The 20,626-nt window shown below is 41.3% G+C and overlaps 1 protein-coding gene across 5 annotated transcripts in view; it reads right to left on the bottom strand.

The window, feature by feature from the left end:
* The window catches only part of LOC138918733 (platelet endothelial aggregation receptor 1-like), a 28,398-nt gene extending 8,159 nt beyond the window's left edge, over nucleotides 1–20,239 (bottom strand). For 2 of the 5 annotated variants that reach the window (XR_011428439.1, XM_070241718.1), the window contains exons 1-5: nucleotides 19,984–20,216; nucleotides 19,649–19,873; nucleotides 19,316–19,442; nucleotides 18,274–18,473; nucleotides 17,442–17,654 (exon numbers count right to left, since the gene is read on the bottom strand). Coding sequence is in view for 4 of the 5 variants with exons in the window: in XM_070241718.1 (XP_070097819.1) it covers nucleotides 17,442–17,654; nucleotides 18,274–18,473; nucleotides 19,316–19,442; nucleotides 19,649–19,873; nucleotides 19,984–20,185 (967 nt within the window). In the remaining variant the exon portion in view is untranslated. Of the gene's footprint in view, nucleotides 1–17,441; nucleotides 17,655–18,273; nucleotides 18,474–19,315; nucleotides 19,443–19,648; nucleotides 19,874–19,983 lie in introns of all 5 variants that reach the window. The other 3 variants (XM_070241719.1, XM_070241717.1, XM_070241720.1) reach the window with 3 other exon arrangements.
* Between the last annotated feature and the right edge of the window lie 387 nt (nucleotides 20,240–20,626).

Here is a 20,626-nt window from a genome sequence, read left to right as displayed (position 1 = left end):
AGATGTGACCTGTACTTTAAACTGTGATTAGTATGGTTGATAAATCAAATGACAAGATGGAGAATTTCAACAGAGAATAGCGAACCATAAAAGAATATGTAGAAATTCTAGAACTGAAAAGTTCAGTGGAAAAAAAAAATATCAAGAGATACATTTAATAGGAAATTATATGGAGCCAAAGAGAAAATTAACAAAATGAAATATAGGTCTGAAAAACCTATCCAGATTGAATCTCAGAAAGAGAAAATAAAAGATAAAAAATGCAGAAAACAGTGCAAGAGACACGTGCATGTTAAAAAGAGATAACATACGTGTAGGAGGAGATCCAAAATGAAAGAGAAAGAGAATAGGGCAGAATATTTTAAAATATAATGGCTGATAATTTCACAAAATTTATGAAAGACATCAAACCACAGATTCAAGAAGTGCTAAAGAACCACAAATAGGATAAATATAAATAAAAACTACAGGAAGAAAACCTTAGTTATATTACTAAAACCCAAAGACAAAGAGAAAAATCTTAAAAGCACCAGAGAAAAAGGATGTTTACCTCCAAAAAGCAAATATAAGACTTTTATATATAAGACTTCTCAACAGAAATAATGGAAGGCAGAGGCAATGACAGCCTATCTTTGAAATGCTGAAAGAAAATAACTGTCAAGCTAGAATTCTCTACCTAGCTAAAATTATCTTCAAGACTAAAGCTGGAAAAAGACATTTTTAGACAAAACATTAGAAGATGAAATTTTAAAGACCTAATAGCATTTGCAATAACATCAAAATATATCGACTATCTAGTAATAAATCTAATGAGATATACACAAGGGGTCTACTCAGGAAATAAAACAAAAATCATTATTTAGAAAAATTAAAGAGGACATAAATAAAAGGAAAGTTAAGCCACGTTTACAGATTAGAAGACTCCATGCAATAAAGCTGATTAGGATGGGGCAATGCTTTTAGAAGGATAGGATGAAAGACAGTAGAACAGAATAGAGATCCCCAAACAGATCCACATGTAGATGGGATGTTTAATTAATGACAAACATGAGTGATCTTTCAACAAAGGTGCCATGCCAATTGGACATCTATTTGAGAAAAATGAATCTTGACCCTTAACTCATACCCCACACAATAAATCAACAAAATCTTTAGGCAATAAAAAGTGAGAATATATTAACTGGAGTGGGAATTTTTCTTGTAGATGGTAAGAAGCCTAATCAGAACACAAGCCTGAGGAGGATGTTGGCTTATTTCAGCATTCGACCCACAGGTGATCAAGGGGCTGAACTGTGTTATGGACTGAATTGTGTTACCCCCTAAAAGTTTGTGTTGAAGTCCTAACCCCCAGTATCTTAGAATGTGACTGTATTTGGAGATAGGTCCTTTAAAGAGGTGATTAACTTAAAATGAGGCCTTTAGGGTGGGCCCTAACTCAATCTGACTGGTGTACCTATAAGAAGAGAAAAATTGGACACAGAAGAGACCCAGCGATGCTTGCACACAGTGGAAAGACCATGTAAGGACACAGCAAGAGGACGGCCATCTGTAAGCTAGGAGAGAGGTCTCAAAAGAAACCAAACCTGCTGACACCTTTATCTTGGACTTCTAGCCTCCAGAACTGTGAGAAAATAAATCTCTATTGGTTAAGGCACCTAGACTATGGTATTCTGTTATGGCAGCCCAAGGGTTCTATGTCACAGAGAATGGCTGCAACAATTTTATCCTGAAAACATTTTAAGTAGTGCTACCTAAAGGTCATCTCACCACAAAAATTACAATCATGTGCTCAAAGAAGATGTTACTTTAATTCCAGGTGATCATTCCAAAATAAGCTAGTTAAAAATATACTTCTCAACCACTAAAGCAATTGGCCATACTAGGTTGTTATGTACAAGTCAGTGACATGTAATTTAGATGACACAACGATTGGGACCCACTTCACCCAGGCTCTGATCTCCAGGTAATGGGGGTCACAGGATTCAGGGGGTTGCTCACCTAAGAGATAGAATGCCTTATCCAGAAGACAAGAAAGGATGGCAGGATCTCTGACAACCTCCAATCACACCATTTGAAGGTGGTATGGCACGGTGATCAAGAGCAGGAATTTGGGAGTCAGCTAGACTGGCTTCAAATCCTGGTTCTGCCACTAAATGTTGGAATGTGGGCCAGTTATTGAAACTCTCTGTGGCTCAGTTTAGTATTTGTAAACCAGGAATGATAGTGATTGTGCCGTTTCATGGAATTAATACAAGAACGCCATGAGTTGATGCTTGGACAGCACTTAGAGCAGTGCCTGCCTGTGGTAAGTGCTCTTATTATAACCACGGGCCCTCGAGAACCAGTCCAACTGACCCCGTCTTATCAACAGAGTAATTAAGAGTTATCTTTCAGGAACTGAGACTCCTCGTCCAGTTCAGGCCAGTTGAGACCACCAATCCATCAACTGGACCTGCACAAATGCTTGATAAGTGACCTTTTTGACGTCAAGGAGCTAAAAACTCCACCCTCAGATCATGGTAATGCCGCCATTTTGTGAACATGTGTCCTGGGAAGAGCCATGAAGCTTGACTACACTTGTGCAGATCATCATTACCTCACCTCCAATCATCAATCTCCACACTTCAGACCACCCTGCCCTTCATCCCATAAATTGTGCCCCAAGCCCTGGATCAGGGAGACAGATCTGAGAGCATGCCCCTGCCCCCTTGCAGATTGGTCTAGCAATAAAGTTGTTTTCTTTTCCCAAAAGCTGATGCTGTATTAATTGGCTTTTTAAATGTGCATTGGGTAACAGTTTTGGTGACCATGAAGAGACAAGGTCCTGTGAGTGCCTGCCTGAAGCTCTGGAACCCCAAGTGGGCTGCGGGGTCTTTTCATCGACCCTAAGTGGCTGCCTGGAAAATTGTGTCTAGTGGCTTGGGTGATCAGATTACCTTTTCCCACTGTGGCGCTCCAGGCCACAAGGCATTTTTTTTTTTAAATTTTGGGAGAAGAAATAGCTTCTGGATCAAGACGTCTCTGGGCTCTGGGTGAGTAACTTTAAGAAAGTGATTGTCCTTTACCTGTCTCTCTGGTTCGATTCCCTAAAAATATAAGTTTGACTTTTATTCTGGGGACTCCTGGTGGGCTGAGTCCTGAACCCTGGGCCTAAACCACCCAAGGTAATTAGTGGCAGGATAAGAGGTTCAGCCATGAAGTTGCTTCTGGTTCTGAGTAGCTCCTGGAAATCCAGTTCTGAGTAGCTCCTGGAAATCTGGTCCTGAGTAGCTCCTGGAAATCTGGTCCTGAGTAGCTCCTGGCAATCCGGTTCTGAGTAGCTCCTGGAAATCCGGTTTTGAGTAACTCCTGGAAATCCAGTTCTGAGTAGCTCCTGGCAAACTAGCATTCTGGTCTCTGTCATATGTAGAACTGTATTGTGTGTTAATGTTTGTCTAAATTGACTTGGCTGTTTTGGGGACTGAGTTTCTCAGTGGTTTTAACAAACTCTCTTTAGAAATTACCTTCTTGGTTGTGGCCACCTTGCAAAGAGCCCCCTAAAGTAGAAATAACTGTAAACAGCTGGTAAAATAATCTGGGATCATTTCAAATTTCAGTGGACACTTTGGGCTCCTTTTGAGCTTTCAAACCAAGAAATGAAGAAATCTTTAATCTTTAAAGAGTCCAGTGTTCCATCTTCTGGCATATTTGCTTAAAGCCTAGAGGTTCCAGAAGCTGTAAATATTTACAAAAACTGCTGAATCTTACTAAGCTCGTTTAGTGTCTTGAGGGCTTGGCTTAATAATTGTCAGATTGGAGGTCCCCAAAATGTGATTGGACAAAAATGCAGTTTCACCCCATTTTGTGGTCAGAGATGGTTGGACACAAATGTGGGTTGCACTCCCTTCTGTAGCTGAGGGTCCTACCAAACTGCCACCAGCCTCAGGGGAACTCCACTGGCCAGTAGAAGGAACATTCCAACTAGATGAGGTCATTTAAAAGTGCACTTAAAAGCAAAGACTTCAAAATTCCAAAGTAACCTTATTGAAAGTTTTGTTCCAAAAAGGAAAAATAAGCTATATGACTTACCTAAAAGAAAAGCATATTAGGTCATGGCTTTACAGACACCATGTAACCAGAGTTAATGAGACTCTGAGAGATTTTCTGGGAATGTGCTGTTCAATACTTACAAGTAATTACTCCTTGTCCCAGCTGAAATCTGACAAGATATTTGAAAGGATTTAGCAACTTACAACCAGAAATTCAACCAAACTGGAAGGTGATATTCAGAGCCTGACAGGAATTTCTTTTTGGCCTTCTTCCCTAAGTTAAAATAAAACTAAGCACCCAGGGAGAAAGAAGCAAATTAGGGATGATGTAGTAGTGTAGGTAGATCAACCTATAATTTTATTTCAGTTACAATCCAATTTCTGAGAAATTAAGAGCAACTTTCCTGGGCCAGTCTGGTGCTGCAGTAGTTAAGTTTGCACACTCTGCTTTGGTGGCCTGGGGTTTACAGTTTCAGATCCTGGGCATGAACCTACACTACTCATCAAGCCACACTGTGGCAGCATCCCAAATCAAATATAAGAAGATTGGCAACAGATGTTAGCTGAGGGCCAATCTTCCTCACCAAAAAAAAAAAAGAACTGTCCTTAAAAAAAAAATCCTTGCAAAACTTGAAATGCAGCTCTGGAGGCAGTTCAGCTTCCACCCATTTCCTTTATCTAAAAAGGCTTATAGCCTCTCTGGGAACTGTTATCTAGTCCATCATTAATTCATAAGACTGAAGAAAAAAAAAGGAAAAAAGGAAAGAAGAACTACCTATAGAGCACCCTTGCTCAACATCTAGCATCTGGGGTGTCTTCTCCACAAATGTTAGTAGAAAAAGCTTAAAACAAAATTTGGATTCCATTATTCTTTCATAACTACATGATTCATGACAGTAATTAGGCTTATTTGCTATGTGCCTGATTCGTAGCAGTAATTTTAAAAACAATATCTATGGAGTCTCTGTGTATGTGCGTGTCTATATATCTCACATGTGTGTGATATCTTACCTCTGGATAGTATAATTTCTAAAAAGCTCAATTGAGTTGGCTTAATGTAAGCGCTTATATAAATTATTTCTATATGTAATAGAAACTAACTCAAATGTCTTTCAAGTTCACATGATATAAGTTAATCTTTGGTAAATGAAAGCATATTTAAGTTTATCGGTTTGATTGAAGTAGGCATGTCCTTAGAGTCATCAACCTTGGATATGATATAGACATGCAGCCTTCATTAGTTAAATAAGCTCAAGTCATCACTGACAAAATTTGTTATCAAAAAATAATAACTTAGAATGATAGCTGATTTCATTGAATGTCTCATGAAATTTTTGTAGGGAGTCTAAATAATTACTGGGAACAAGTAAACTAAACAGATGTAAGTAGAAGTTTTTAGGTGAGCTTTTTAACAATAATTATGTGTTATGGCATGTATTTAAAATAACTTCCAAAATCTCTTTAATAACTTGAAACTTTGAAGTTTTGTTAGGTGAAATTAACTGATAAAAAATGCATTGACTATCTAGGTCATTTTCAAATAAGGTAAAAATTATTGCTAAATATATCTAGGTTTATCTACTTTTGGCTTCTTATTACAGAGAAACTAAAAGATATTTGGACCTATTAGTAACCATGTCTTGTAATTTATTAAAAGATTGTCCTATGAAGAAGCATGTTTCTAAAAATTATAAAAAGTATTTATAAATTTGCCAAGCCACAGAATGCACAGAATGTAAGAGACAGTTTATAATTGCTTACTTCTTAGTTTTCACTAAAAATCAAGGTACATAAGGATTAAGAATTTTAATTAATATATGTGATTAAAACTACTAAAAATTAATAAGGAAAATATCTTTGTATTCAAGGAAAATAAGATGTATGTTTTCAGTAAAGAAGGTATAAAGAATGGAAATATATTTTATTTCTTATTTTAAGAAACATAAATTTGTCCTCAAGTACTAGGAGGGAAGAAAGGAGGCATGGGACAAGTTCTGAATGTAAAAAGAACATTATAGAAAGTTTGTAGAAGAGGAACCCTGAGGAAAGAGTTTTGTACATGGTCAAGTTGGCTAAGATTAAGGTGAATTAACTTAAGTAAATAAATTTTAATATCAAAAGTAAGCTGGTGCAAAATTAGAATTTGATTTTCTCTCTCTTAAAAGCATAATTTTCTTGAACTTTTAGTCTGCTCTTTTTTTTTCTAAAGATTGGCACCTGAGCTAACAAGTGTTGCCAATCTTTTCTTTTCCTGTTTAATCTCCCCAAATCCCCCTGGTACACAGTTGTATATCTTAGTTGCATGTCCTTCTAGTTGTGTCATGTGGGACGCTGCCTCAACGTGCCATGTCCATGCCCAGGATCCAAACCAGTGAAATCCCAGGCCCCTGCAGCAGAGTGTGTGGACTTAACTGCTCAGCCACGGGGTCGGCCCCTAGTCTGCTCTTGAAAAAGAGATTATAAAAGGTTTTTCTTTATTTTTGAGTAAGTCTACCTAAAAAATAGAAATTCTATGCTTTGTCAAAATAATTTCTTATGTTCCAAAAGGCTGAAATCTCTCTATTAAGACAACTTATGGTTTTTTTTTTAAAAAGCTAGTTAACTCTATATTTGCCTTTAACATCTTCTGTGTCACTTTGGTTAAATGGATGACTAAGCATTGTGTCACAGTGAGTGTTGTTGCCTATTTGACCAAGTGTTTTAAAACCTTTTGATATTTTTGACTTCCCTCAAATTCAAATTTTGAGAATTTCCAGTGGGCCCCCAGGACTTCTCAAAGAATTCTTTTTCTCTTTATAGAGAGGGAGATATTAAACTAATTAGGCTTATTTGATATGTTAAATTACATGAGAAGCATTGTTAAATAAGTGATGATAAGCCTTCTTAGGTTATATTTTGTGGGTGAATGTCTTTAATATAAATGTTTTTTTAAAAATTATACAACATTCCTAAAATTCTAATCTGTCCTGGTTGTCAGCCATAATTCTAGTTATTATCTTAAAGTGTCGTATGTCACAGAAATAATCAAGTTTCTTTGTCAATTGCCCTTTTTGAGTCTTTCATCATTTGCAGACAGTTGTTTTACTCTGATATTTTTACAGATGTATTTCATATTCAGAGAGATTGATGGAAAGGACTCTGACATTTGCTCTAGAATGCAGGTTTCTGATAAACTTTCAGATTATAAAACTGAGCTGGGTAAGAAACTACAGAACTATAATGAGGAAATTGATGGCCTCATAAAACTACTAACAGAAGATCAACATCAAGAATTGATTACATGCAGCTAAATGAACCAATAAGGAGGATTATAATTTTTATGACTTTTTGTTTGATATTGCTGATTTTTAATGTTTTGTTTTTCCATATTTAGGAAATCTTTTTCTTGTTTCTCTTAAGCCAGCTATGACTTATAGCAATGTGGTAAAATTACACCTTTGTAAGCAAAATTGAAACATCTACTTTTTCTCCCTACCTAATCTCTCTAGAATTTGGAAACTCTTGATGAGTGAGTATTCTTATTTTCATGGCAATATAGTTATTTGCATAAATTCAATAAGAATCTGTTCTCCTTAAAGCAGGACACAATTGGAAACATTGGTTATAGTACTAAGGCTTTGACTGGGATGTCATATTTGAGAGAAACATTCATAGACTCAGATATGACCAGACAGCTTTGAGGAAGAAAGATTGACTTTATGGACTAAAGCTGCTTGGAAATATTGACCTGGTACCTCACTTACAGGACTCCCAGTCACCTTACCAGGTGAGTAAATATGGTCACTTTCCTGGCACGTGCAAGGAACTTCAGGATATTTTGGGGAACCTCAAGAGAAGAGAGGAATTCACCCACATCTAAAGGTATTGCAGGTGGAGTCTGAAGACAAGTCCTTGGGTAGGTTTTCCTGGCTTCAAGGACCTTTAAAGTTCAGTCTGAGATTCCTTATGAAAAGTTCCAGCAAAGCAGATTTAAAAGCTATAGTAACCAAAACAGCATGGTACTGGCAACAGACACACAGACCAATGGAGCAGAATCAAGAGCCCAGAAATAAACCCACACCTATATGGACAGCTAATATTCGACAAGAGAGCCAAGAGCATATGATGGAGAAAGGAAAGTCTCTTCAACAAATGGTGTTGGGAAAACTGGACAGCCATATGCAAACGAATGAAAGTAGACTGTTATCTTACACCATACACAAAAATCATCTCAAAATGGATTAAAGACTTGAATGTAAGACCTGAAACTATTAAACTTCTAGAAGAACACATAGGTAGTACACAATTTGACATCAGTCTTAGTAGCATATTTTCAAGTACCATGTCTGACCGGGCATGGGAAACAATAGAAAAAACAAACTGGACTACATCAAACTAAAATGCTTCTGCACAGCAAAGGAAACCATCAACAAAATGAAAAGACAACCTAACAATCAGGAGAAGATATTTGCAAGCCATATATCTTATAAGGGGTTAATATCCAGAATATACAAAGAACTCATACATCTCAACAACAAAAAAACCAGCAGCCCAATTTAAAAAACAGGCAAAAGATCTGAACAGACATTTCTCCAAAGAAGATATACAGATGGCCAACAGGCACATGAAAATATGTTCAACATCATTAACTATCAGGGAAATGCAAATCAAAACTACAATGAGATATCACCTCACTCCCGTCAGAATGGCTATAATTAACAAGACAGGAAACAATCGGTGTTGGAGAGGACGTGGAGAGAAGGGAACCCTCGTGCACTGCTGATTGGAGTGCAAACTGGTGCAACTACTGTAGAAAACAGTATGTAGATTCCTCAAAAAGTTAAGACTAGATCTACCATATGATCCAGCTACTCCACTGCTGGGTGTTTTTCCAAAGAACATGAAAACGCAAAGATACACACACCCCTATGTTCATCGTAGCATTATTCACAACAGCCAAGACTTGGAAGCAACCTAGATGCCCATCAAGGTTCAAATGGATAAAGAAGATGTGGTATATATACACAATGGAATACTATTCAGCCATAAGAAATCATGAAATCCTGCCATTTCTGACAACATGGATGATCTTTGAGGGTATTATGTTAAGTGAAATAAGTCAGAGGGAAAAAAGTCAAATACCGTACGATTCATTCATAAGTGGAAGATAAAAACAACAACAAACAAACATGTAGAGATAGAGATTGGATTTTTGGTTACCAGAGGGGAAGGGGGGAGGGAGGAGGGTGAAAAGTGTGATTAGGTACATGGTCATGGTGATGGACGGCAATTAGTCTTTGGGTGGTGAACATGTTCTAATCTACACAGAAATTAAAACATATAATGATGTACACCTGACATTTATATAATGTTATAAACCAATGTTACCACAATAAAAATAAATACATAAAACAGTCCATATGATCAATTGCTATCTTGCTGTACTTATGTAAATAATTGGGCCAAATTCATTGAAGCTAGCTTATTTTGCAAACCAATTAGTCTGAATTTGGCTATCTTTGGTAAACATGAGGATGCTTTTAGAGAGAAAAATTGTATTTCAATAGGAACTACAGTACATATTTGTGGATATTAGATTCTAGTTCTGTTAATTGTCTTTGAGGTGTTGTTTTCTATCTATACATTTGACTGGATCCTGAATTCGTCCAGACTGCTGAAATATCTGGCTACAAATCTCCAAACTAACGTTTTCAATTTTTTCTATCATTTTCAATTGGAATCACTGAAACTGAAACCATCTTTTTCCTGTAGCCCTGCAAACTGAAGCTGGACAACTTGATATAAACTTAAGAGGGGCATAGGTGATGTCAGTATTGTGGTGGAGTGAGCTTTCCCAGTAATCTCACTCCTCCAACATACAATGAAAAAGACATTCATACTCCAACAGAGGACATCCAAACACAACACAAAAAAATGTCTGAGAGACCCACACAGCCATACGATGGAGGGCGGAGAGACTGGAGCCCACTTCAGAGGAGGATGGAATGGGGTAGGAGAAAACTTCAGTCCCTCCCCTAAAGACTGCAATTTGGGACCATGGGAGGCCTCCAAGAGGGAAGGAATAGGGGAGGGGATGTAAGTTCGTGGGAACATCAAAGATGTTCGAGGACCCTCACAGCCTAAGGGAAAGCCCCTACCGAGGTGAAAGCAAATGCAGGGAGTGACCCCATCAAGCCAACACCCCAGGAGAGCAGAGGGTGAGGGCAGAGCAAGAAACATAGAAAGCACGCAGGAGAAAGTGCCCCTCCTCCCACCCGACCAGAGCCAGCTCCAGTGCCTGGGATGTTGGTGGATTGTAGAGGGTTCAGAATACATGGCTCTTGCCCCACACCAAGTGGTGACAGGTGGTAACTGCAACCAAATAATACCAGGATGCCAAAAAGTGGAGCCACCCCTCCTAACAATATCAAACACTATATTAGACCTCCAGACAAGGGAGAAAATGACAAGTACCAAGAAATCTGTCCTGAGGATGTAGAAATATGTAATCTAAACAACAAAGAATTCAAAATAGATATCATCAAAACACTCAATGAGTTAAAAGAGAATGTAGAGAAATAAGTCAACGAGTTCAGCAGCGACTTCACAAAAGAGATTGAAACTATAAAGAAGAATCAATCAGAAATATTAGAGATGAAATACACAATAGAAGAAATAAAACAAAATATGGATTCCCTGAACACTCAAGCAGACATCATAGAGTAGTATATCAGCATAATCGAAGATAGACATGTTGAAATGCTCCAGATAGAGGAGGAGAGAGAAGTAAGCCTGAAAAGAAATGAAGAAAGTCTCCGAGAAATACCCTACTCAAGAAACGCAACATAAGAATTATAGGTATTCCAGAAGGAGAAGAGAAGGAGAATGGAACAGAAAGCTTGTTCAAAGAAATAATAGCAGAGAACTTCCCAAACCTAGGGAAAGAGACATAAATTCATTTGGAAGAAGCTATCTGATATCCTAAATATATCAACATCAAAAGACCTATGTCAAGGCATACAGTAGAGAAACTGGCAAAAGTGAATGACAAAGAAAGAATATTAAGGGCAGCAAGGCAGAAGAAAATAACTTACAAAGGAACCCCTATCAGGTTTTCAGCAGATTTCTCTGCAGAAATATTACAGGCTAGGAGAGATTGGAATGACATATTCAAATCTTTGAAGGACAAAAACTTTCAGCCAAGAATACTCTATCCAGCAAAAATATCCTTCAGATACGATGGAGAAATAAAAACTTTCCCAGACAAACATAAGCTAAGGGAGTTCATAGCCATAAGATCCCCCCTATAAGAAATCCTCAAGAAGACCCTCATACCTGAAAAAAGAAAGGGAGAAAGGGGTTAGAAATCATGGTGTAAGGAGATAAACAGATAGACAGAATCAGAAAAAGTTAGCAAATACTCCAGTACAGCATTAAAGACAAAGGGAAGGAAAACACAAGAAACAAAGATAATCTTGTTGTTTTAACCACAAAGTCATAACAGAAGATGGAATAAGATGTGAGAAAAACAACTCAGGAGGGGAAGAGGAAAGAGATTGAATTGGTTTTGTTTAAGGAAATAAGAGGCCCTCAGAAAAGGGACTATCTTATCCATGAGATTTTGCATACAAACCTCATGGTAACCACTAAACAAAAAAGCAGAACAGACACACAAATAATAAATAAGGAGAAAACAAAGAGAAACAAATCATAAAAAAGTACATAATTCAACTGGTAGACCAAAATACACAGGATGAGAAACAAAGGAAATGCAGGAGAACCAGAAAACAAATGGTAACATGGCAGCATTAAGCCCTCATGTATCGATAATCACCCTAAATGCAGAAGGATTGAATTCTCCAATAAAAAGACACAGAATGGTGAGATGGATTAAAGAACAAGACCCAACAATATGCTGCCTCCAAGAAACACATCTCAACTCTGATGACAAACACAGGCTCAGAGTGAAGAGATGGAATAGGATACTCCAAGCTAATGGCAAACAAAAGAAAGCAGGTGTTGCCATCCTTATATCAGAAAAAGTAGACCTCAAGATGAGACAGGTAAAGAGAGACAAAGAGGGGCAGTATATAATTATTGATGTGACACTCCATCAAGAAGAAATAACATGTAAATATCTATGTACCCAACACAGGAGCACCAAAATACACAAAGCAACTATTAACAGACCTAAAAGAAGATATTAATAATAACACAATAATAGTAGGGGACCTCAGCACTACACTGACATCAATGGATAGATCATCTAGATAGAAAATCAACAAGGAAACATTGGAATTAAATGAAAAGCTGGACCAGGTGGACTTAGACATATATAGAACATTCCACCCAAAAACAGCATAATACACATTCTTCTCAAGTGCACAGAGAACATTCTCAAGGATAGACTATATGTTGGGAAACAAGGCAAGCCTCAATAAATTTAAGAAGATTGAAATAATAACAAGCATCTTTTCTAATCACACTGCTATGAAGCTAGAAATGATTTACAAGAAAAAAGCTGAGAAAGGGACAAAGATGTGGAGACTAAACAACATGCTATTGAATAAGCAATGGACCATTGAAGAAACTAAAGGAGAAAACAAAAAATATCTGGAGACAAATGAAAATGAAATCCTACCATACCAACTCATATGAGATGCAGCAAAAGCCGTATTAAGAGGGAAATTGATAGCAATACAGGCTCACCTTAACAAACAAGAAAAATCCCAAATAAGCAACCTCAAATTACACCTAAGTGAATTAGAAAAAGAAAAATCAACAAAGTCCAAAGTCAGCAGAAGGAGAGAAATAACAAAAATCAGAGCAGAAATAAATGCTATTGAAACAAAAAAGAGCAGTAAAAAGGATCAGTGAAACAAAGAGCTGTTTCTTTGGGAAGATAAATAAAATTGACATACTCCTAGCCGGACTTACAAAGAAAAAAAGAGAGAAAGCTCAGATAAATAAAATTAGAAATGAAAAGGAGAAATAACAACAGATACCACAGAAATACAACAGATTATAAGAAAATACTATGAAAAACTATATGTGAACAAAATGGAGAATCTAGAGGAAATGGATAAATTTTTAGACTTGTACAACCTCACAAAGCTGAAACAAGAAGAAAAAGACAATCTGAATAGACCAACCAATCACAAGTAAAGAGATTGAGACAGTAATCAAAAGCATCCCAAAGAATTAAAGTCCATGACCAGATGGCTTCTCTGGGGAATTCTACCAAACTTTCAGAGAGGATTTAATACCTATCATTCTCAAGCTATTCCAAAAAATTAAGGAAGATGGAATGCTTCCTAACACATTCTACAAGACCAACATTACTCTGAAATCAAAGCCTGACAAGGACAAGAAAAAAGGAAAATTACAGGCCAATATCACTGATGAATGTAGATGCAAAAATCCTCAACAAAATATTGGCAACCAGAATACAGCAATACATCAAAAAGATCATACATCATGATCAAGTGGGAATTATTCCAGGGACACAAGGATGGTTCAACATCTGCAAATCGATCAATGTGATACACCACATTAACAAAATGATGACTAAAAACCACGTGATCATCTCAATAAATGCAGAGAAAGCATTTGACAAGATCCAACAGCCATTTGTGATAAAAAAAAAACTCTTAACAAAATGGGGATATAAGGAAATTACCTCAACATAATAAAGGCCATATAGGACAAACCCACAGCCAACATCATGCTCAATGGGGAAAAACTGAATGTCATCCCTCGAGAGCAGGAACGAGACAAGGATGCCCTCTATCACCACTCTTATTTAACATAGTTCTGGAGGTCCTGGCCAGAGCAATCAGGCAAGAAAAAGGAATAAAAGGAATCCAAACAGGGAGTGAAGAAATGAAATTCTCGCTGTTTGCAGATGACATGATCTTATATATAGAAAACCCTAAGGAATCCATCAGAAACTATTAGAAATAGTTAACAACTACAGTAAATTTTCGGGGTACAAAATCAGCTTACAAAAATCAGTTGCATTTCTACTCTCTAATAACGAACTTACTGAAAGAGAACTCAAGAATACAACTCCATTTACAATTGCAACAAAAAGAATAAAGTACCAGGAATAAATTTAACTAAAGAGGTGAAGGACTTATACAATGAAAGGTATAAGACATTATTGAAAGAAATAGATAATGACAAAGAGATGGAAAGAGATTCCATGCACATGGATTGGAAGAATAAACATAGTTAAAATGTCCATCCTACCCAAAGTAACCTACAGATTCAATGCAATCCCAGTCAGAATCCCAATGACATTCTTCACGGAAATAGAACAAAGAATCCTAAAATTCATATGGGGCAACCAAAGATCCCAAACTGCTAAGAGAAAAAAGAATGAAGTTGGAGGCATCACAATCCCTGACTTCAAAATGTACTACAAAGCCGTTGTAAACAAAACAGCATGGTACTGCTACAACAACAGGCACACAGATCAATGGAAGAGAATTGAAAGTGCAGAAATAAAACTGCACATTTGCAGACAGTTAATCTTTGACAAAGATGCCAAGAACATACAATGGAGAAAAGACAGTCTCTTCAATAAATGGTGTCGGGAAAACTGGAGAGCCACATGCAAAAGAATGAAAGTAGACCATTATCTCATGCAATACACAAAAACAAACTCAAAATGGATCAAAGAGTTGAAGATAAGTCCTGAAACTATAAAACTCCTGGAAGATAATATAGGTAGTACACTCTTTGACATCGAACTCAACAGCATCTTTTTGAATACCATGTGTTCTCAGACAAGGAAAACAAAAGAAAAAATAAACAAGTGAGAGTTCATCAGACTAAAGAGCTTCTGCAAGGCAAAAGAAACTAGGATCAAAACAAAGAGACAACCCACCAATTGGGAGAAAATATTTGGAAATCATGTATCTGATAAGAGGTTAATCTCCATAACATATAGGGAACTCACACAACTGAACAACAAAAAATGAAACAGTCCAATAAAAAAAAATGGGCAGAGGAGATGAATAGACATTTTTCCAAAGAAGATATGCAGATGGCCAATAAACACATGAAAAGATGTTCAACATCACTAATCATCAGGGAAATGCAAATCAAAACTACACTAAGACACCACCTTACACCTGTTAAAATGGCTATAATCACTAAGACTAAAAATAACCAATGTTGGAGAGGCTGTAGAGAGAAGGTAACCCTCATCCACTGCTGATGGGAATACAAACTGGTGCAGCCACCAGGGAAAACAGTATGGAGATTCCTCAAAAAACTAAGAATAGAAATACCATTCGACCCAGTTATCCCACAACTGGGTATCTACCCAAACAACTTAAGATCAATAATCCAAAGTAACATATGCACCCCTATGTTCATTGCAGCACTATTCACAAGAGCAGAGACATGGAAGCTATCCAAGTGCCCATTGACTGATGATTGGATACAGAAGATGTGGTATATATACACAATGGAATACTACTCAGCCATCAAAAGGACAAAATCATCCCATTTGCAACAACATGGATGGTCCTGGAGGGATTTATGCTAAGCGAAAGAAGCCAGTCAGAGAAAGACGAACACCAGATGATTTCACTAATATGTGGAATATAAACAAATACATCAACAAAGAAAACAGTTCAGTGGTTACCAGGGGAAAGGGGGTGGGGAGTGGGCACAGGGGGTGAAGGGGACCACTTATGTGGTGACAGACAAGAAATAATGTACAACTGAAATCTCACATTGATGTAAACTATTATGAATTCAATTAAAATAAAATAAAAATTAAAAAAAAACTTAGGAGAGATTCATGTCTTGTGCTATGTAAGCCACTCAGAAAGACACCTGAACACATGATGGCATCATCAGAGGCATTTCAAGCTGCAAAAGATGCTTCAACTTTGACATCTAGAAATCTTTTTTACTGGCTTCCCCTGGGTTCAGACACTGTTTATAATTTGCTCCAACCATTAAGCTTATTTTTCTTTTTGTTTCTCTAGGAATGCTTCTTATTAAATACCTGGTTGTTTGCTTACACAATATAGGCCCAACCTTGGGATCCCATGTGCATCACCGCCTTACTAAGAGACTGGTTCAATGAGATGGAACAACCTATGCCCCTTATCAGCAGGAAGAAGCTAGAGCAGTTGTCACCCTATATCCCTCAAGATTGAGGAATGAACAACAAAAAGCTGGAGATTTATAACTACCGGCCCTTTAGGACCAGTTCAACCGACCTTGTCTTATCAGCAGAGTAATTAAGAGTTGTCTTTCAGGAACTGAGAGTCCCCCCTTGTCCAGTTCGGGCCAGTTGAGGCCACCAATCCATCAACTGGGCCTGCATGAATGCTTGATAAGTGACCTTTTTGACGTCAAGGAGCTAAAAACTTTACCCTCAGATCATGGTAATGCCGCCATTTTCTGAACACGTGTCCTATGAAGAGCCAGATCATCAATTACCTCACTTCTCCTCACCTCCAATCATCTATTCCCACTTCAGATCACCCTGCTCTTCATCCCATAAATTGTGCCCCAAGCCCTAGATCGAAGAGACAGAGCTAGGGCATATGCCCCTGTCTCCTTGTAGATTGATCTAGCAATAAAACTGTTTTCTTTTCCCAAAAGCTGATGCTGTAATAATTGGGTTTTTAAAGTGCATCAACAAGAGAAACCCAGTTTTGTGTGGTAACATCATTACTGTTCCAGATAAAGTCTGCCAGCACCGTCTGTGGAGATCAGGGGTCAACCCTCAGTAGGGGGCAGGATCGGAGGGAGTCCCCAGTGAGGTTAAATGTGATATGGTTGACTTTTAAATTTCCCACTGTGGGATTATCTGGTTACTTCTCCTGCTTGCACAGTGGACCATGTGCAAATGGTTCACACAGCAAAAACCATGTGAAGACCACTTGTTGAAATGAGAGGAGGGGAAGGGGATCAGCAAGAAGCCATTGGCCTAAGCTGAAAGCTGTGCTTACAGCTCCACACCTGATCCTGCCTTTCCAAGACAGGCACAGGCTTGGGGAAACCGGGCCAGGCTGATGCTGCCATTAAGAGCCTTCAGCAGCCTCGGAACCATGCAGAGTCTCAGAACAGAGCCCCAGATCCCCGACTAGCCAGGTCATCTAGAGCAAGCTCCTCAACCTCTCTAAGCTGGTTTCCTCACACTCACTCACTTGCTTGTTGAAGTCATTGCACAGACATTTCATCCCCACACACAGCACACACTGGAGCCATGGAGTCACAGGATGTCCATTCTCTCACCTATTGCAGCTTTAGGAAAACAGCTATGCTCAAAGATAAGATGGCTTTCTGAAACCTGGCACTGTTGACCCTCAAAGCTGCAGTGATAGGAGAATTGGTGTGTTTAGAGCCAGTGTCTGCCGACAAGGGCAATTAGCCAGTGGGGTGGTGGGTGTCAGTGAGACTCACCGGGTGGGGAGAAAGCAGAGCTCCCGCAGGGGAGGCAGCCAGTCTGACCAGGCCTGGCGCTGAAGGTGCCTGCGGGGCATGGCAGGCACTCTCCCGCTGCCCCCTCCTGGCTGCTGTTTCTAAAGGTTCCTGATGGGCAGGGCCTGGGGTTGTGGGTCCCAGCAGGACAGTAGTGCCCCACGGGGCAGGGCTGGCTGTGGTAACTCTCTGTCCCTGGAGGGAAATGGAGGGGAAATTCTGCGTCATGAACTCTGGCTGAGGTGGGGGTGGATGAGAAACAGCAGAGTCCAGGGGAAGAACAAGTTGCTGGAGGGTGTGAGGGTTCGGGGAGACAGCAAAGCCAACACAGGGAGACTCTAGGATGGGGAGGATAGTGGAGGCTCTGTACCCTATGGTGTCCACCCCCCCAACAGTCCCCTTGGGCTCCCGGCTGCCTCGGAACATGTTTCTGCCTCTCTCGGCAGACGCGAGGGCATAGCGGGCAGTGCTGACACACTGGGCAGTGGGGTCCTATTTTGGGGAGCACCTGGGCTGCCGGCTCCACCATGCTAATCTGCACAGAGCTGTGCACCCTCTGTAATTCAGAGGCTGTTTAAACCGAACATCACACAGACCATGGCACCTGCTGCTCTGAATCCTCCTTCGCATGTGTTCTCCTCACTTCTTGGGTCTTTACCAGCTGAGAAACACTACAGGCCCCTTCCCCTGCACACTCCCAGGGCCCATGGGGTACCCCCTGTCTGCCACCTCCATCCTCCTCACTGGGGTATGCTCACTTCTGACTTGAGGCCTGGGCCCCCCTGTCTTGCTGTTACCCGGTTTCCGAACTCACCCTGGTGGCAGCTGAATCGGGCTGGGCAGGGCTGGCAGGGCAGGGCGTCCACGGCCCGGTTGCGGTAGGTGCCAGCTTCACAGAGGCGGCAGCAAGACTCCTTGGAGATCCTGAGACCGCTCCCATTCAGGGCCTCGGAGCCCCCAGGGCATGCAAGTGGATGGGTGCTGCCCGGTGGGCAGTAATAGGGAAACTCGCAACTGCACAGAGACATGGACCCCCAGACCTCAGCTTCATGCTGATGGGGTCTGTGTGTGCTATTGTTCTCATCTCACTAGCAGGGCCAACATTCTCCAATCTGGGTCTTAAGCTGGCAGGGGAAAGGGATACCCTGATATTAGCCCAGACAGGGGGCCCTGGGGTGGCCTTGCATCTGATGGAGCCTAAGCAGGTCAAGCTGCCTTCTCAGAGGAGGCTGAGCCACGCCCAGGCGGCCAGGCCATTGGGCAGTGTCCAGGCCTGTGCTCCCTGCCTACTTCACCCTGGAGAAATCCCTGTGTGTGTGGAAGGGACCTGACTGGCTTGGGATCACAGTCAGGAGTGCTGGGAGAGTCAGTCCTGGACAGAGGATTGGGGTTGCCAGACGACGTGTGTGATGCCCAGTCATATTTGAATTTCAGATCAACAATGAGTAATGAACAATGGGTAAACAATGAGCATAAATACATCCCAGATATTGCATAAGTCATACTCATACTGCACACTGATTTGTTGTTTACCTGAAATTTCAATGTAACTGGGTTTCCTGTGTTTCTATTTGCCAGATCTGGCCACCTCACACAGGACGGCCCTGGAAACTTATGAAGGGCATCTCAGCGCAATCCACTTCCTCACCCTCCCTTGCCCGGGGCAGAGGCAGGGGCTGCGGCATGGGAAAGTCCCACTGGGAAGCGCCTGCAAAGGGTTATCAGTACTTGTCTCTGGGCCCTGCTGTTTGGCCTGCGTCCTGTGGAGGCTGAGGGAGTTGACTGCTATCTGGAGAGCCCAGAGGCTGAGACATGGAGGGAGCCTCAGACTCACACAGACAGGGGAGGGTACTCACAGCTGCCCGGGGCCAGAGTAGGTGGAGGAGCCGGCAGGGCAGGCATAGCCCCCAGGGCAGAGAGGGGGGACTCCAGTCTGGGGCCCACAGTAGGAGCCAGCCCTGCATGAGACCTCAGCCACAGCACCTTAGGGAGACAGGAACAGACCAAGACACCCTGGTCTTGGGGAGATCTAGGTGGCACAGACCCAACCAAGCAAGCAGCAAGCAGAGACTTGCTAAGGCAAGCAGGTGATGTGCTCTGCTTGATAAGGGCCTCCTATGTGAGACCTGGCTTAAGCTTCAGGGGTGTGGGTGGGGGCTGGGAAGTGAGGGGAGGGCCAGCAGTCTTACCTGCAGGACATTCAGATCCAGCTCTGCAGGCGATTGGAAACACAGTTGCCTGGCCCCTCAGCTGAGCCTCGGGGCAGTAGTAGCCAGGGGGACAGAGCTCACAGTCTTCCCATAAGGATGCCCCTGGCTCTGTCCGAAAGGTTCCAGGTGGGCAGAGAAAGGCACCCTGATCACCTGGACACCAGTGGCCTGGAGGACAGGGATGGCCTTCGAAGGAAGAGAGACCTGGGGGCAAAAGCAGCAGGCAAAGAAGGGATGCCCCACAGCGCCTCCCAGTGACCTCCCATCTCTCCTTCCTAGAGGGCTCTGCATCTGGCCTGGAGAGAGCCTCTCACCTGGGGATGAGCAGTGGTACCCGGCAGGGCAGGGGAGGCATTCTGCCTGACTCTGGCCTCCTTCTGCTGCCAGGTATGTGTGCTCAGGGCAGGCCTGGGGGGTTCCTGGGTGGGTCTCACTCCCTCCAGGGCAGTAGTGGCCTGCAGGGCAGGGGTGGGTGGCCGGGTCCCCTGGAGAGCAAGGGCTGTGCTCACTTTCCATCCTCCCCTTCCTGCCCAAAGGGCCTCCCCGTGCCCTTGGCAGGACCAGCGCACTCCAGGCTGTGGCACAGGTGCCTCACCGGCTTTGCACCAGCGCCCCGGGGGGCAAGGCCTACAGTCCTCTTGCTGCTTGGCTCCGGGGGCAGCTGCCACGGTAAGTGGGCACAAGGTGGGTCCTCCACTGCCCTCTGGGCAGTAAAAACCTGAAGCACATGGGGTTGAGTTGGGTCCTGTGGAAAGCAGGGAGGCTGCTCCACCATGGCAGGTGGGGGACTGCACCAGGACTGTGGGGAGCACGTGTCCAGGGGTGGCCTGGGGGATTCTACGGGCCCAGGAGTTGAGAGGCCTGGAGGCCAGTCCTGACTCCACTTGCTGTTGCATTGGTCAAATCAGTAACCATCTGAACTGCATCAGGTGCATATTCATACTGCATTTTACATAC

The sequence above is a fragment of the Equus caballus genome, chromosome 18, assembly GCF_041296265.1.
Source record: "Equus caballus isolate H_3958 breed thoroughbred chromosome 18, TB-T2T, whole genome shotgun sequence".
In the NCBI taxonomy this organism is placed as follows: domain Eukaryota; kingdom Metazoa; phylum Chordata; class Mammalia; order Perissodactyla; family Equidae; genus Equus; species Equus caballus.
Note: the sequence above shows the minus strand (reverse complement) of the source record. Positions and strands in the feature narration are given on the sequence as shown.